At 33.5% G+C, this 18,393-nt stretch overlaps 1 protein-coding gene across 6 annotated transcripts; it reads right to left on the bottom strand.

Moving 5' to 3' along the window:
- Window positions 1-164: 164 nt before the first annotated feature.
- Window positions 165-6,602, bottom strand: LOC109188264. Of its 6 annotated transcripts, none has more exons than XM_019338865.1 (9): window positions 6,379-6,602; window positions 5,384-5,535; window positions 4,991-5,078; window positions 4,278-4,509; window positions 3,399-3,485; window positions 3,100-3,197; window positions 1,288-1,413; window positions 1,045-1,134; window positions 165-555 (listed from the first exon to the last, which is right to left on the bottom strand). In XM_019338865.1, exons 1-9 carry the CDS (start codon window positions 6,433-6,435, stop codon window positions 442-444), a joined length of 1,044 nt encoding a protein of 347 aa, XP_019194410.1. In that variant the 5' UTR covers window positions 6,436-6,602; the 3' UTR covers window positions 165-441. The 6 variants fall into 6 exon arrangements, with proteins under 6 accessions (XP_019194410.1, XP_019194418.1, XP_019194427.1 ...); XM_019338873.1 differs by having other exon boundaries at window positions 3,100-3,194; XM_019338882.1 differs by having other exon boundaries at window positions 3,405-3,485.
- Between the last annotated feature and the right edge of the window lie 11,791 nt (window positions 6,603-18,393).

Here is an 18,393-nt window from a genome sequence, read left to right as displayed (position 1 = left end):
TTGAGACTCAATACTAAATAGTAAATATACACTTCTACACACACCTTACACTTGAGACAATTCGCTTGTACCACCACCTAACTCAAAAGTATACTATCCAATTAGAGTATACTTTACCTGTATATTCTTTATAATGAAATGAAAAACTGAAGAAATAAAAGAACTGAAGTAATCGCTGCTGCTAATAAAACAACAATAAAGCATTTTCCCATTTAGAGAACACTGTTTCTCCAATATAATAATACACTGTAAGCCTATTGATACAACTGCAACAGATCCTAAATGAATTAGCAACATATTTTAAGCTGACACAATAACACTATGAATCCACAGGAAATTTTCATTTGGAAACATGATTGTTTTTTTTCCACTCAGCTATTCTCCTGGAGTTATAGGTGTAGTAATAATACAACAAAATCGATACTACCAGAATTTCGATTCTCAGGCAGCAGGAGCATAGTCCTCAATGACTTCTGCAAGTTTATCTCGATCCTCCATGGATTTCAATCTTATCAAGCAGGTCCGTGCAACCACGTTATCATTATTCTCTCCATCCTACACACCATATCGTGTCACCAATAATATAAGTGCACAGGAAAAAAGAATCAAGAATATACAAGTCATAAATGCATCTAGGATAAAAGTTTACATTATACACAGACATAATGGCATGTACTGATGAACATTGCAAAAATGTTCACAACAGCAACATTAATTATATGCACATAGTTAATATGCATATTTAATAAAGTGATTAATTTCAGTTATTGGATTCAAGTGATAGAATTCTAACATTAGCAAATTTTGAACATCTTAATGTTCAAAATTTGTTTTCAGTTTTATCAAACAGGCAGCCCCAACTCTTCTGTTCTGCAATCCTTCCTGCCTTAGAAATAAGTGGACCGCAAAATATCATGCAACAAATTACTGAAGCTAACATAGAATCCCAAGCACAGAATAGTTGTTGTGGTACTGACAACCGCTGACAAATATTTGACATAAAGAAAGAGGTCTATCTTTCTGTCCAGATTAGAGATGTATTACCGCTATATGGAATATAGTGACAATGGAATTCTTCTGCATATTTGTTTTAATGCCTGGATATAGTAGTGCATTGAGTAGCACTTTACCAACCTGCAAGTAAAAGAAAAACCAAAGATAGACTGCTCAAAATGAACTGATGAACATTGCAAAATGTTCACAATGTCACATAACTGCTCAAAAATTGCAATAATGCTACAACGAACACTATTTAACTGAAGGCTTAAAACATGAACAGAGGCATACATCATTGCGTATGAGAACAGTTGGTTTGGATTCTCGGGTACCCTTGCTAACACCTTCTTTGCACTTAATAGAGAGCTGACCTGTGCCTCTATCCTTCCATGCATCTTTCTCGGTTGGATCAGTTGACTAGACAAAAAAAAAAAAAAAAAAAAAAAAAAAAGAGCAAATAGAAAAAAGCCCAATTAGTGGCAGTGGTCAATCTGGCAGAGCCAATGAGTTAAAAAATCCACCTATCCCATGTGTATAAATTAGACAATACAAAATGTAAAAACTTGACAAGGGCCAGCCATAGAATCGAGATATGCAGCACATGACACATGTTGGGGCCATGATTATTTAGGAAGTTGTTATGATTAAAGAAGTCTTGTTTTATTAAAATTACACTAAATAGTTTAGATATTAAGAAATTACTAAATAGTTATTTAGCTTATTACTAATCTAGTTATTTAGAAGCTACTAAATAATTATTTAGTTTATCAATCTTAGTCTTAAAATTAGTTTAGCCAATTTTGCTATTTGTGAACTACCAAATAATAAATTATTCTTAGTTTAGGAATCCTTGTAATAAGCTCTATAAAAGCAATTGTTATGCCATGGACCTGGGTCCACCTTGCAAGGTGGACCCGGGTCCAAAACAACGTTGCTTTGATTCAAAATGACGCCGTCTAAATTTTAAAAAAAAAAACCTGCTTCCTTCCTTGTCGTTTGTCTTCAGAATTCTTTCCTCTATATTCACAACTATAGAACTCTATATTCACAATTTTAGATCTTAATATACAAAATTACAAAACTCAATATTCACAATTTTTGAACTCTATATTCACAATTACAGAACTCTATATTCACAATTACAAAACTATATATTCACAATTACATAACTATTCATTCATAATTAAAGAACTCTATATTCACAAAAAAAAAAAAATATCATTGGCTGAGGAAACGGTGCCACTAACAGCACCGTTATTCCAGGCGCGCACTTTGGACCTGGGTCCACAGCATAATTTGCCCTATAAAAGGGAGTCTGATTTGGACGAATGGACAAGCAGAAATTTAATCCCAAAGGGGGGACTAGGGGAGTTTTGGGTCTCAAGCAAACCCAATGTTTTCTTTTCCTTTTCTATTCTTTGTTCTTTTCCTTTGTGCATTTTTGCCCGTGACTGGAGAACATAACAGCACGCTTCATATTTTACAGTGTTTGAATCCCACAAGTTCATTGTTGATGACTTTAACATATAAAATATAGTCTTCTAAAGACTTAATGCATGCAAGCATTGTTGTTAAGGCAGACTTTCAAGGCAAGGTGCCACCGACCGCCTAGGCAATGAGGATATATATATATATATATCCGAATTCATAATTTAGCATATAAACATATTCTCAAATCTCAACAATAAGTACTAAATTTCCAGCATGGGTCTTTAGATTTAGCCTTCCTTTTAGGATCTGTTGATGGATCATAATTGGGGTTATTTTCATTCTCAGCCATAACCTGTCATAAAACAAAGTAAACAACCACTAAGGCGAGGTTGGGAGGGGGGAGTCAGCGTCTCAGGCTCTCGGCTACGTATTAGTAGGGGTTTATTTTTTTAAGGCGAGGGCGAGCTTCTTAGGTGTTACCGGTCTCCACCGACCGGTGGCCTTAACAACAACGCATGCAAGACAATATATTCTTGTCATATCACTTTCTATTGCATCCATGTATGTTGTGTGACTAAAAATCAGTGATGTCCCTATCTATATCTATAAATGCATCATGAGCAATTTCTCCAACAAAATAGAATCATATAAATGTTTGCACAAAGATTTTACCTTGACATATAGTTTGCATTTCACTTCATGGACTACAAAAATTCCCTTTTCTTCAGTCTTTTTCACAGATGGACTGCCAGGCTGCTTCACATCATCTTCTACAATAGAAACAAAATTAATCCCCACCAAGCAAGAAGGACCAAAACATGGCATTCAAGACTTAAAACACATTTATGCAGAACAATGAGCACCTATCATGGTTTCACATGAAAAGTATAACATGCAAATATGTAATCAAAGACAGCTCAAATGAACTGACTGAACTTTGATAGAAACTAAAAATAACTTCCATCTCTTACCAGCATCAGCATCAGCATCAGCATCATTTGAAGTGTCATTGTTCAAAGGAAGTGCAGTTTGAATTTGAGGAATGGAAGTCTGAAGTCCTGGAAGAGAAGGGGATAATAAGTATAAAACAATCACAACTCATTTATTCTGATGGCAATCATATAGTATACCCCTAATCCTATTTCCAGTCTAAAAGCTGCAGATGAGTAAACAAAGCAATTCTTGTTATTTGTAAACAACTCTTATACCAGAGCAAAATAGATGTAACATAACTGATTCAGCTTATGCAGTCAGACAAAAAAAAAAAGAGTAAAATTCACAGTGATACAGACACACGCATGCATTTTAAGTGGTACTACACAAAGCACTTGAGCAATCGTGCCTCTTTTTTTAAGAAAAACAAAGGAGCAATGTGCCAATGCAAAACATAACCAGGATTTTAAGAAATGAATGTTGGCTCTTATTTTTCAACTACCTAGTCATTTGTTATGTACTCAACTCCTCCATATCAAACCAAACATCAATATGGCAAATATGTATGACTTTTTCTTCCAAACTCTTCCAAAGCTGCATCAATTTTTATTTTTTTTATATATATTTCAGTAAGTTTTTATATATATTTCAGTAAGTTTACCAAAACAAGGGATAAGACAGCATTAAAGGACAAGTATGGCTAGGGATTGTTGAAATTGCAACAGATGCATGAAGCGACGGGAACATAACTAGTACAGATTTCTTATACCACTAAAATGTATATGTCTGTATTAGAATAGTGAACACTCTGAAAATGAAAATTTGACATTTTATGTTAAGATATTCAAACTTAACAAGTAAACCTTCAAATTTTTCATACTCTGGAACAATAATCAAGGTTCAAGAAAAATACCCACCAAATGAGAATGGAGCTTTGTTATTAAAGAGTGGACCAGAATTCCAGGAAGACACAAAGCTTGAAGAAGAACTAGCCATAGGAAAAACAGATTTCTCCATAGATAATTTGACATTGTTTTCTTTATTTTCAGATCCAACTGTCTTTTGAGTAGTCTGAAATTCTAGTGAAGTTATACCATGTCCTTTGGTAGCATTTGCTTTTAACCAGTTCACAACGTCTCTAAATTTCTCCTGCAATTAGAAGATCTTGGCTAAAAATCAATGCTTGTGCATTAAGAAACACTCCAATAACATTTATATGTCACATTGAGAAGGCATACTTTGTAGCTATGGGATTTCTCACATTATAAAATAATGATTGACTAATAATAATGATCCACGGAACCTAGATAATTCAAATTATAGAAACCTACTGCATTTAGTCAACATACGGGATTAGGTAAAGAGAAGAGATGAAATACCCCAGGAAATCATCAAATGCAACCCCCACCACCACCAAGTCACCACCCAAGGTATCAAAAGAATTTCTATCATTATGAAATAATAACTGAATCATTAATGTTGAACCCCACAGGGCCACAGTGGGGCATGCACATACAAAAGAAAAAAGGAATACTAAATGTGAAGCACAATCCAAAATATTAATATGTAAAAATAACTTATCAATAATAACAGTAATACACGAAACAATATAAAGCATGCACAAAATTACCATGATGGATGAAGCATGGCTTAAATAGTCTTGGACTCCATCCTCCCAAAGTTCATCAGGGTGGTTCTGCAATTGTGTTTGCACCCAACTGCGCATAAACAACAAAATGAGTTATCAGTGATAAATATCATTGTGGACTGGTTACTCGAGGGAAAGAATATCTAGCTTCGCTGCAGCTATGAAATTTGATTCTGAGCTCCAGATTTCTTAGACTAATTATAGAAAATATAAGAGAAGATATTTTGAGGAGAAAAATGAGTTCCCCCACTTATGTTCCTGCTGACTCAAACATAACACATATCCTATCAGATAAATTATATTAGAAAATACTGCTCTAGAAAATAAGTAATTGATGTAACCAGATAACATAGTTGTAATAGAATTTTAATAGACCTTGCAAACTGGGTATTGAGAGCTCTCACATGCTGTCTAGATGATCCAGCCCGTTGCATATCCAACTGTGGAGCTGTCACTGACAGTTGATCAGATGTTTGTGCTTGTTGAGCGTCAAAAGGTGATCCTCCCACAACTCTTTTAATTTGATTCTGTATAATAATTGAAAATAAGAAAAACAAAACAACAGGCATGTATAACTACAAATAAGATCAGTTATTAAAAAAAAAATGGGAAAAAAAATATAGATAAATAGGCACACATAATTCATTTTACACAAGTCTATTCATCAATACATACAAAATCAAAACTAGAGTGCAGGACCTTGAACTCTGTTATAGCTAAAACCCTCCAAATTGGGTTATCACCCAGGAAATTTATACATAAAACTCAACTGTTTCATAATACTATGGTTTTATAGAATTGCAATTATTCATTATGCACACACTTCAAACACTAAAACATTGAATTTGAGAATTGTGCTCTACTTAAAACATCTTAAATGATGAGATCATCCAAGACACATAAATAACCATTGTTACAATAATAAATTGTAGTCATTAAACATTCATTCAAAAACTAATTTTTTCCTATTAAAAGCTCCATTCTACCTAAAATTATTCAAATTGCAGAGCCGTAATCCTTTCCAAACAATTAAGAAGTAGATTTTTAATCTATAAATTTCTAATAAAATGATTAGATATGCGTTATGAAACAGCTACAATGATTCGATATTAGAAGCTTCACTCTAGCTCCTAAGCCATCAAAGTATGTTCCGTTTCAAGCTCTTTGTACAGTAGATGCACATCACATTGCATTTCAAACAGTCTCTCTTGAGACTCTCCCTCTCCCTCTCCCTCTCCCCCGTATATATAAACACACACACACACACAAACACCACAGAATTAATAACTCAAAAAGAGCACATAACTATCCATACAGAACACGACAGATGCAGAAACAAAAACAAAGAATAATTGACAACCCAAACTCACCGAATCGCTGGAGAACAGGTTCGTATCGGATGCCGCGAGACGTTTCGTTCCCCTCATGATTAAGAGAATTGTTCGTTCAGGCAGCGATGGAGAGGACAGGAGGAAAATTACAGTGCTTTGGAAAAGTTTTGATTTTGAAATTAGGGCTCTTCTGCCTTTGCTCGGAGGAAGAAGGTTGAGAGGAATTTTGTGCTCAACTAGGTTTTGGAGAGTAGGAGCCGTACATTTAAGGTGGGGCACCAACATTCAATTTGCACCGTGAGATTATGTGATTTTAATATGGATGGTGATTAGCACGAGGATGCTTACTCTGTTAGTCTGTTGGGGAAAAACTTTTTATTTTTGGATATTTGAACGTTTAGCTAATATGGAATGTATTGGCTGAATGGTAAATTTTTAAGATCATATTTTACAGCATGTACATAAATTTTTAAGATCATATTTTAATGAGGATTGAGGATGGTGATTTTGGTAAATTTTTAAGATCATATTTTAGAGCATCTACATAAATTTTTAAGATCATATTTTAATGAGGATTGAGGATGGTGATTTTTTCTTTATATTTACTCTGCAAGATCAATATTTTTGTGGAGTTCATTGGATGGGGGGAAGAAAACAAAGTAGATTGGACAAAGTCGCGTGTGAGGGACGGATGCGCCCAGCAGAGCGCGTGATGGAATGCTTTTTTGCTTTTTCTTTTTTTTTTTTTTGGTCAATTTTTGTTGCTTTTTTTTTTCCTTTTTTCGCTTCCCTATTTTCTGCTCTCTCTTACATATATTTGGAAAAAATAAAAAACACAACAAAAAACTCATACTAATGAGGGTACTCGACTACTCGTATAGAATTTGAATTTGATGGGTTAGAATGAGGAGAGGATCAAATTCTTGGACCAAATTGATTTATGGACCTTCAAACGTATAGAGTAAGCATATTCGATAGAGTTGATGTTGGTCATTGACTGATCTTCTCGTATGGACTCAAATATGAAATTACGAGATCTTTGACAATACAACCATATTGTAGATCTGGGTTAACATCCTTGATGTGAATTCTCGACTTGGTCAATACGAGATTAGCAGACGCTACATTTTTATTTTTGGAACATGTAATCAATTAGAATCTTACCCGTGTATAGAAGCTAATTTACTTAAGAGTTCTACTAAGTATACTCTCAGATTATACTATATCACTTTTATTCTTCTAAGTACAAAATAAGGATTTATTATTTTCATCATGTGAGTCCTAAAACAAAAAATTCACTTTAAAGAATTTAAGAATCGAAATACAAATTAAGAGTAGAAACTGCAAGTGCAGATAATATTTTATCTTTACATAAATCATGTGGCTGCTTTGTAAGGATGTGATTTAGATTAGTTAATTAATACCTAGCTTGTATAAAATTCCTATCAAAGTGAGGAAAAGTGGTTCACGCTACTAAAGGCCCGAACTTTTTGCTTTAAATTTTATCTAATATTGTTGGCATTGTATTGTCTTAGATGGACTCATTGACATAGTTTTTTGAAGTATGATTTACGGGCGTTATTCAATTATTAATAGTGTTTTACTTGTGCAATGCACAAAAGAAATAATCTTCTATTATAATAAAGTAAAATGTGTAGTTCCCGCCAAAAATATGTAAAATAAATAATAAAATAATAAAATAATATATGAATGTACCGTTTCAAATATCCCATCTAAAAAGACTTAATTGCATTGATGAAACAAAATTTACATTTACATAGAAATCTTACTATATAAAAAAGTCACAAGCCTAGGGATTCACAATAGAGCCAAAAATCCCGCCCAAACAAAACGCGGTCGTTTTTAGTGTTGAAGAATATATAAAGCAGTTATGTATTTAAAGATGGGATACGAAAGGTTGATACGCATTTTAGAATATTTGGCTGGTTAGAAGATAATTGAACGTGATCTGCATACGATATTAATTAATTGCGACCTTTCATATTTCGATAAAGAAACATAAGTATCCGAAACATTTGCAGTAATTAGCTGTCGAGTCTCTTTGGTATCCGAACAATTACCATTAATGACCATATCTATACAACTCTTCCTTACAAGTTATATAAACAGCTCAGTTTATATCAATTCCAATACACCACTAACACTATATAACAGGGATTGTAGTGATTGTTTTCAATTCATATACAAATTGCATATTGTCATGCCCACCTTTATACGTTCTTGCATATGGAATATGTCTTTGGAAACAATCTCTGCGAATGAAGATTGTTGAGGGCATACATATGAAATCTGAGATAGAAGAGGAAGTGAAATGATAGTGTTATGAGCTTCTCTTCCATGACACGAGGTATGCATTTAAATACAGTAGATGATATAGTACTCAAAGAAAAAAAAAACAAAGTAGATAAATTATTCAACCAGTTCTACTATTTTACGTGTTCTGTCAACAGGTTTCAACTTACACATAACAAAAAAACCTGTGCTTGTGACAGTAAATGTTGGTTATTTAATTTTTTTGGGTGTATTTGTATTAACCAATGTCTATGTAAATCATTGTCATCTTGCAATGTATAATACTTCTTTTTACTGTTTTTATCTTTAGTTTTGTGATTTTTTGGTTTCATTCATTGCAGTTTTCTGATATTTTGCAATCACAAGGGCTGGGGTTAATTGTCAGCAGCTTCAATGGTTGAAAGGTATGCTAATTTGTCAAATATTCAATATATTTTTTTTAGTATTTTCAGTTTTTTATTTTTTATTGAATTTTTAACAATTACATGTAGGGGTAGTCTGCATAGCTATTGCAAACTTAGTTTTATGTTTATTGACCTTTGTTTTTTTTTTTTTTTCAGTTGGATACTCACATTGTAATATTACCTTTTTCAGTTTGATTCTTTTAGACCTGCATTTATATTACTATCATCTACTATTATATCTGTGGTGTTTGTATTTTGTTTTGGTGCTAAGTTCATTGTGGGTAATAGTATTGTAAAAGTACTATGTATATGACAGAGACCAGATAAAATTTTCACCAGAAATGATTTGTGTAGTGCAGAATAGCTTGCTTTTATAACTTGCTATGTTACTTGGGAAAGTTAATACAGGTTTTAGCTTTCTAAGCATAAGCTGTGTAATTTTCAGGTTAGGTCAAGCCGTGAAGAAGGTACAGACAAAGAAAGCTTGAACATATATCTCTACATACCATATTTATTATTTGTTGTTGTTTTTTTTTAGGACTACTTTTTATTTTAGTTGAATTGTAATTTTACAACTCTATGAAATCACTAATTTGTAATCTATAGTTCACTACATCTTTTTCAAAATCATTTTTTTTTTTTGACAAATATGGCCAATTAAGCAAAAAGCATGTATAAAGCAAATAGATCAGATGCAATCAAGCATGCCTAAAATCTTGCTTCAGAGTAACACACCTTTTCCTAGATCTTCCACACTTTCCTCTGTATGCGCCTGTAGGTTACCTTTCAAACACCCAAATCTGTACTCTGATAGTCTGATCTGACATGCATGGGTTCGATCTTGCCTATATACAATTCAGAAGAAATGCAGGATGTATAGTATTGAAATGGAGGCATAGAGATGAATTTCAACAACCTAAGAATTCGTAAAAATGGAGTTAAAGGATGAAACCCAACAGCGAAGCTATGTTGAAATAGCTAGAATCGCACAAATTTCTCCTTGAACATATATGAGCAACGATTGTTGTTCAAAATCGGAGAAATAGAGTATCAATTCCTTGCATTATAGAGCTTCAAATACCACACCTCCGACAAATCTATGTTGCTTGCAAGAAGAAATGCAGAAGGATGACAGATAGAGTAAGTATTGTTTCTAGAATTAACCATGCCTTCTCACGACTATAATATATAATATTTTATATTTTATATGTAAATGTATACAATATAGATTTGTAAATACATATTATATTCTTTAAATATGTTGATTAACGGTTAGTATTAAATTAATTTATATTTTTATTGTAAAGTTGCATAATACTTGATATAAATATATGTATATATAATATTTTTTTATTGCAGACAATAAATATTTAATATCTACTCAAAATGTTACAACCTCCTAAATAAATAAGTATTCTCAAAAATCAAATCAAAGAAATGTATTCGCGTCAACAATCCAGATAGCCAGTTTTACGTATAATCTAGATGATCTTAAAATAATATCTACATCAACAACTAACATTGTGTACCATGAAATTCTAGATTAATTTGTATATTTATAATACTTTGCATTTCAGTGTGAACAAATTTGGTAATTGCATATTAATTATCTTGCATTTAGATGTCGATTTTTTTAATTAAATTATTCAACTTATATAAAATTACATTTTTTTTACATAAAAATTTCAAATAAAAAAAAAAAGATATTTTGTTCCATTTAAAATTTCACAATAATATTACTAATAAGTAGTCCATGCATCGCATGGGTATCATACTAGTAGAAATAATACAAAAAGACGTCATACAAATACAAATCAATAAAGAATTAAATACGTTGTTGATTCATTCAAAAAAAATACATTGTTGATACAAAATTAAATTCTTCAATGCCGTGTCTGTTCAGAATTCAAATCAAAACATTAGATAATATTTAAAAGAACAAATAGGATGCAGCGTCTTGAATGCCCACGTCTGTTCAGAAGTTAAATAAATAAAGTATTAGAGGATATATTTAAAAGAACAAATAAGAATGCAACTTTTCGGATTACTAACGTAAATATTCAGCGATTTGATTCCTCATCAACAATTCTATAAATAATGAATTACAGGCCTATGCATTTAACCCCACGTTGCTGAATAACAAGTCCCTTCTAATAATATCTCTCATCTCTCATACATTATGTATCCAATGTATATTCTTGAAAGTGATATCTCACCCTTCAATGTTATGAGTGCAATGAAGGTTCGCGTTATTTGTGCATACAATGTATCGGAAAAGACAGGAAGCAATGCAATAAGATGCAAGGAGATTGTATGTGTTTCACGATTCTGAGGTGATATTTTATATACAATAATAATAATAGTGTAAAATCCATCTCATATTGAATATAACACTGCTTAATTTCAATATTTTTATATTTATATATATGCAGGGAACATTGGTACATGCCCACACCCCAAAGCAATTGGTTCCAAAATTCATTAACAATTTTAAGGAAGGTTCACTTTGGGTTGTTAAGAATTTCTTGGTCATCAACAATTTCTACATGTACAGGACAACCCCCCACAAGTACATGGTCAAGTTCAATTACCAGACTATTGCTAAGCAATTCAAAAGAATTGAGTTTCCAAGTCATATGTTCCGTCTCACACCATTTGAGGCTTTAAAAGTTGAAGGTGTTAATGATAAGTTGTTGGTTGGTAAGTATATTACGTTGAAATTACTTCTTTTTTTTTTTTTTCTCAGTGTATAGATGTATAAATTATTATAGTTTGGCATGTAGTGCATGTATTCATAAATCGAAAGTTTTCAAGTAATATTGTCATATTTACATGTTGTATTTTTTTTTTTTTTTTGAATACTACATGCTGTAGTTTTATCAAATGTAACCAAAAAATCTTATTTACACTTGTGGAGCATTTACTTAGGTTTCATCCTCTGCTGTTCGATATGTCAATTGGTATTAGTATTTCTAGATGGGCATGGTATGTATTTGTAGGTTAATTATAGATATTTGCTCTTAAGATTTTTCGACAATACATGGTTGCTAATGTTTAAAACTGTTCTGTTTTTAATCTTTCAGTGGTGAGGAAATGAAATGCACGGTTTGGACGAAGATGCGCAATGATCATGTCATTATTTTGATGCATTGCAACTTGACAAAAGGTATGGAAAATACTAAACTTTTTGCTATGTGTAACTTTTGGCAGTGAGGTTTTTTTTTTTGCAGGTCAAGAAGGTACAAACAGAGAAGGTCTGAGCAGCTCTATCAGTTCCTACCATATGACATTATTTTAAATTTAATCTTTAGAAGTTAAGTCTTTGTCATGTTTACTCTTCTACTTTGTAATGGTTACTTTTCTAGAGTAAAAAAATCATGTATTCAAAATATTATTTTACTATCACATAGCCAGACAAAAAAAAACATATTTCTTTTTGAATAAGATACATATTCCAAAATTGCAACTATATCACATACATTAGGAAGCAAATATTTTTACACCTATTTGACATGAATCTAAAAAACATCACTGCTACACTATCATATAGATAAAACTTAAATTGTGATGGAACTGTTAAAAAAAAAAAAAAAAAAAAAAAAAAAAAAAAAAAAAAAAAAAAAAAAAACCATCACTAATGAACTACCCTTTTTCATAACTAAATTTCTAAAAAAAATATCGAATAAGAAAGATATCATAGATTTCAACTATCTCACATATAAAAACTATTCTAAAAAGTTGGATACAACCTTTCAAGACGTATTTCAATCTCAATTTGTACCAGTGCAAAACTCCAAATCAAATTATGTCCATGTTGATTTTCCTGTAAAAAATCAAATGTGACCTACTTTTGTTTGTAATAAATATGTCTGTGTATGTTGTTTGTACCAAAATCTTATTCATTGTTTTTCAAAAAAATGTAAGATGGAAGATGACGACATTTTCTTCAACACATGTTGCTGACACAATTACTAAGTTGGTGGAGTACACAATTACTTAGCTTTTAGATGACTAATTCTGTATTACGAAAATAATAAATCACTATAAATAATTAGGAAAATCAGTAAGTAAACAATCCATACAAAGCCACAATCAAAAAGATGATCCAAGATTCATACTAAATATTTATAAAAATCAGTAAGTAAACCATCAAATAAAAAAGCCCTAATCCACACTTAGTTTTTCATAGATCTGTGCGTTCTTAAGTAACATTACCAGTTCAAAAAGAATAAATTTGTACTAAGATCGATCTTACATGCATGTGTACCGTCTTATATATATATATATATATATATATATATATATATATATAGTTACCCAAATCCAAAAGCCCTAATCCATGCTTATCTTTTCAATTAGCTCCCAGACTTCACTCTGTTAGTATTTTTAGGTGACCATAGCAGATCAAAAGAGCAGATCTGTACTCAGATCTGACATGCATGATTTCGGCCATCCCTATACAAATAATATAGAAGAAATAAATTAGTCACGAGATATTACTCAAAGCATAGAAATGAATTCCAGCCTGAAATCAAAGGAAAAAATCAGTAAATAAACAGCCCTAAACCACACCTAGCTTTTCGTAGACCTTCCAGCCTTCCCTTCGTGTAGTCGTTCTTAGTTGATTCTGGGTTTGTAGATATCAATATCGCGAAAGATGATACACTGCTGCGAAGATTGATGAATCTACTAAAATGCACAAATGTTGACCTCAACATAGAACATATAAGGATCGTGTTCGAAATCGTGAGTCGTATATATGTGTAATATTATCTTAATTGAATTATATAGTTATAGTATAATCATAAATGTAAGTATATATTATATTGTAAAATAATTATTATAGGTGTAATATTATGAATAAAATAATTATTAATAGTTCTCTTTAGTTTTAATATTATTTATTTACATATTAAAAAATTAATATAAATTAAAACATTTTTTAAGTTAGGAGAAAACACGATATTGAGTAAAAGTTTAACTATTATAGTACATTTTTTTTGGATATTTTGTAAAAAATTATCCTTTTATACTTAAAAATAGTCGATAAAGCGCAATGTATTTCAAAGATCGCTACCGACTCCTTTGAGTGTGTTAACTAACGGTTAGTATTCATTTATTCTATGTAATATATTATTTGCAAAGCTTATATAAAATCTAATTGCATTATTACTATTACTATTACTATTACTATTACTATTACTATTACTATTACTATTATAGCTTTCTTGAAAGTCGGGCAATTCTGACACCAATGCTTGATGTTGTGAACGCAGTTAAGGACTACATCAATAACATGCACGGAACTGAGAGTAGAACATATCTTAGTTGTAATTCTGTTTGTAGAACTGACAATGACGATGTAGTTCTTTAATTATATATTATATATATGTTTATATATCTTTAATTATAACATATATGGTTACCTATATTAATTTATAAAAATAAAAAATGTAATTTTAAAGAATTAAATTGTGATTCGTGTTTTCTTCTTCTGTACTTCAAATGCCATTATTAAAAACATTTTCTATCCATTCTAACATTACAAACAAATCTTTAATATTTAGTCCGTGCATCGCACGGGACAATACTAGTGTTATTATGAATTCAAATAAAAATAAAAATAAAAATATATTAAAATGTATAATATAATACAGAGTAATTTATTAGACTTCTCATATATTTAGTCAAGTGTGTATTTTCATTGCATATAAAATTAAGGGTTTATTTGAAACCTGAAAAAATTATTTTCGGAAATCATTTTCTAAATTTTTGTGTGTTTAGATATTCAAAAAAAAAAATAAAGTCAGAGGAAAACATTTATTTTAGTCAACAAAAATGTATTTCTAAATTTTTAATGGTAAGACATTTTTTGAATTATTTATTTTCCTATCTCTCGGTGCTAGTGATCTTGTGCAGCTAGGGCATGCGCACAGGGCCCCCAAATTATATTATATATGTATACACAATTACACAGTGTGGTGGCTTTGGGTGAACTTTATATATATATTGGATCAAATAAAAAAGCTTCAACAAGTACAAAATGTGCACAAATGCTGATCGTAGATGTAGTGCAAATCAACAGCCCAGATTGAATACTAATTAAAAAATGCGCGGTGACATATTTGTAATTTTGAATAAGTTATTCAGATTGTCTTTTGTATTTGAGTGCACATTTTTCTTCTTCGAGTGCACATTTTTCCTTCTTCAAGTGCATATTTTCCCCTGCTTTCCTGTGATCCTCTTTATGTCTTCAAGTGCTCAATTTAATGCCTACAAGTGTATTGTGTAAAAAATTTTAAAAAAATACTTAGCATTCAAGTGAATCATTTTTTTCTTTCAGTGCAGATTTTTTGCCTTCAAGTGCACATTTTATGTCTTCAAGTGCACAATTCTGGGCAATATTTGTTATCTTGTGCATTCTTTTTAATAACATATAACTAAATTTCTAATGAAATTTGTGAGATTTGCACACGATTTCTATGGATAATTGGTTTAATAACACTTAAGTTGCATAACCTCCCTTTTTGGTACCATAAATTGCATCAATTGTACATTTTTGTACCTTCAAGTGCATGATTTTGTGCTTTCAAGTGCACATTTCGTATAGAATTTATTTTAAGAAATTCATTGACTATGGTTCACCGCATTTTGCACCGAAAGTGGCATGCGCACCTGATCATATATATATATATATATATATAGGAAATGGTTCAAGTGCAGATATAGTTTTCTGTGCGGTTAACTCAAAAAGACGCACCTTAAGTACACAAATCACGCATCTTAAGCATACAAACAGAGCACCTTAAGAACACAAATCACGCACCTAAAGTTTTAAAATGACGCACCTTAAGTACACAAACCACACACCTTAAGCACACACACAAAGCACCTTAAGAACACAAACCACTCACCTTAAGTTTTAAAATGACGCACCTTAAGAAGGAAAACCATGCACCTAAAACTTTAGGTTGACGCACCTTAAGTTTTAACACTGACACACTTTAAGCACACAAACCACGCACCTTAGCAACCGCACAACTGCACCTAAGAAGGACAACCGCACGGGAACCCATATATATATATATATATATATATATATATATGTGTGTGTGTGTGTGTGTGTGTGTGTGTGTGTGTGTGTGTGTGTGTGTGTGTGTGTGTGTGTGTGTGTGTGTGTGTGTGTGTGTGTGTGTGTGTGTGTGAAAATTTTTAGACCAAATTTGTATAATTTAAATGGTTTGTGCACTTAGTTTAAACTTTTGAATTTAGTTTTGAGTAATTTAATATTAAGTTTACAAATTGAAAATTTTGTGGGGCCAATATTTATTTTACACACAATATATACATAAGAAAGACAATTCAACTTAAATTCGGTGATGAAGAGTCATTAACATTTTTTTAAATGCTCCGCAATTATCGGCAATCTCTAATCGAGCTCGCCGGTCATGGTTTCCGATCGTAATTCCCTCTCCTGATCATGGCTTCCTCTCTTGATCGTGCACAAGAGAGTGTCTCCCTAGGGTTCTAGGGTATTTATATTGTTTGGTTCCGATGGATCTCTCATCGTTGTTCTGTGATGTTTTCCTCCTTGTGCAATTCATCATGGATCTTTCGGAAAATTGAGGAGCGCTACGCTGATTTGTAAATCGTTAAAGACGAATAGAGTGGCTTGGAGGCCCCTGATTTGCTTAATTCGTTCGATGCAACATTACACCACAATTTGGTGGGGCGCTTTCTTACCGATCACCCGATCAGAGTTGACCATATGCAACAGGTCATGGCGTCCGTCTGGCGGCCGGTAATGGGTATGCATGCGGTGGCATTGGCGGATGATTTATTTCTCTTTCAATTCCTTCATCCAAAGGATCTACAACGGGTTCTGGACGACGGCCCTTGGTCATTCGAGAACAATATGTTCGTGTGTGAGCAGGTTCCCCCGGAGAAGAGGCCGGAGGATGTTCAGCTGGATTCCGTAGCCTTCTAGGTCCAGATTCATGGGCTACCGGCGATGTTCGCATCCCTGGAGTTTATCGCCCGGATCGGGAATTTCGTGGTACTTTCTTAGTGGCGGATCATATCAATTTCGGGTGATCGTGGAAAAGTTATCATCAGATCAGGGTAAACATGGTGGTGACATCACCGTTGAAAAGACCCATGAAGCTAACCTGCAAGGATGGATCCATTAAGTGGATCACTTTACGGTATGAAAGATTGAGCATGTTCTGCTTTTGTTGTGGGATGCTGGGTCATTCCGATAAGTTCTGTAAGAGAGTCTATGATGAAAGCATTCTTCCTGACTCTTTTCCCTTTGGAAGTTGGATGCGGGCAGGGCCACGACGACAAGTGAAGCCGGTGGGGGCGAAATGGTTACTGTCGTCTGCAGTTCAACGGGCGACGGAAACCAAGGTGCCTGGGCTCTCGCCATTAGAGTTGGTGACGGTGGAGGAGAGTGTTGGTCTGCAAGGTGATCTCAAACGGCACCGGGATGAGGAGGTAATGGATGGGGCAGTGCATGGGGCGAATGTGATGATGGTCGAGAACTCAAAAAACTTGATGACGTCGGGTCTGGAGAACCAGGCTCGCCAGGCCAAATGAGTGTGCTGAGTTGGAACTGCCGAGGTTTGGGTGGCACCCGGACAGTTCGTGAACTCTTGGGCATAGTGTCTAAGGAGAGACCCTATTTCGCCTTCTTAATGGAGACAAAGGCAAATGCGAGTAAGGTGGAGCAAGTGCGGGTGAAACTGGGATTTGAAGGGGCAGTGTCCATGGATCGTGTGGGCTTAGGGGGTGGACTGGCATTGTTGTGGAGGGACACGAATGCAGCTACACTTCTGAGTTATTCCAACAACCACATTGACGTAGAAGTCACGCTTCCAGGGAAGCCGGAGTGGAGGTTAACGGGTTTCTATGGCAATCCAGACAGATCAAAGAGACATATTACCTGGGATCTTTTACGGAAACTCAAGGATAGGTCTTCTCTCCCTTCGGTAGTCGTGGGAGACTTCAACGATATTGCTTGCCTTTCAGAAAAGCGGGGTGAGCATTCACACCCGGAAGCTCTCATTGAAGGTTTCAACGATGTGTTATGTGATTGTCAACTAAATGATTTGGGAATGTCAGGGGGACGGTTCACGTGGGTATGAGGTCGTGGAACGGAGGCGTGGGTGGAGGAACGGTTGGACAGGGCGGTGGCTTCGGTACACTGGATGGAACGACACGAGGAAGCAATGGTTGCTTGAGGAAGGTTGCGCAAAAGTGGTTGGGGAAACATGGAATCAGACGGTGGGGTTGGGTTTCCAGCAACGTATAGAAGTTTGCGGTCAACGATTGTGGG

The sequence above is a fragment of the Ipomoea nil genome, unplaced genomic scaffold (genome assembly GCF_001879475.1).
Source record: "Ipomoea nil cultivar Tokyo-kokei standard unplaced genomic scaffold, Asagao_1.1 scaffold0193, whole genome shotgun sequence".
NCBI lineage: Eukaryota > Viridiplantae > Streptophyta > Magnoliopsida > Solanales > Convolvulaceae > Ipomoea > Ipomoea nil.
The sequence above is the reverse complement of the archived record's forward strand: the minus strand, read 5'-3'. Positions and strand labels throughout refer to the sequence as shown.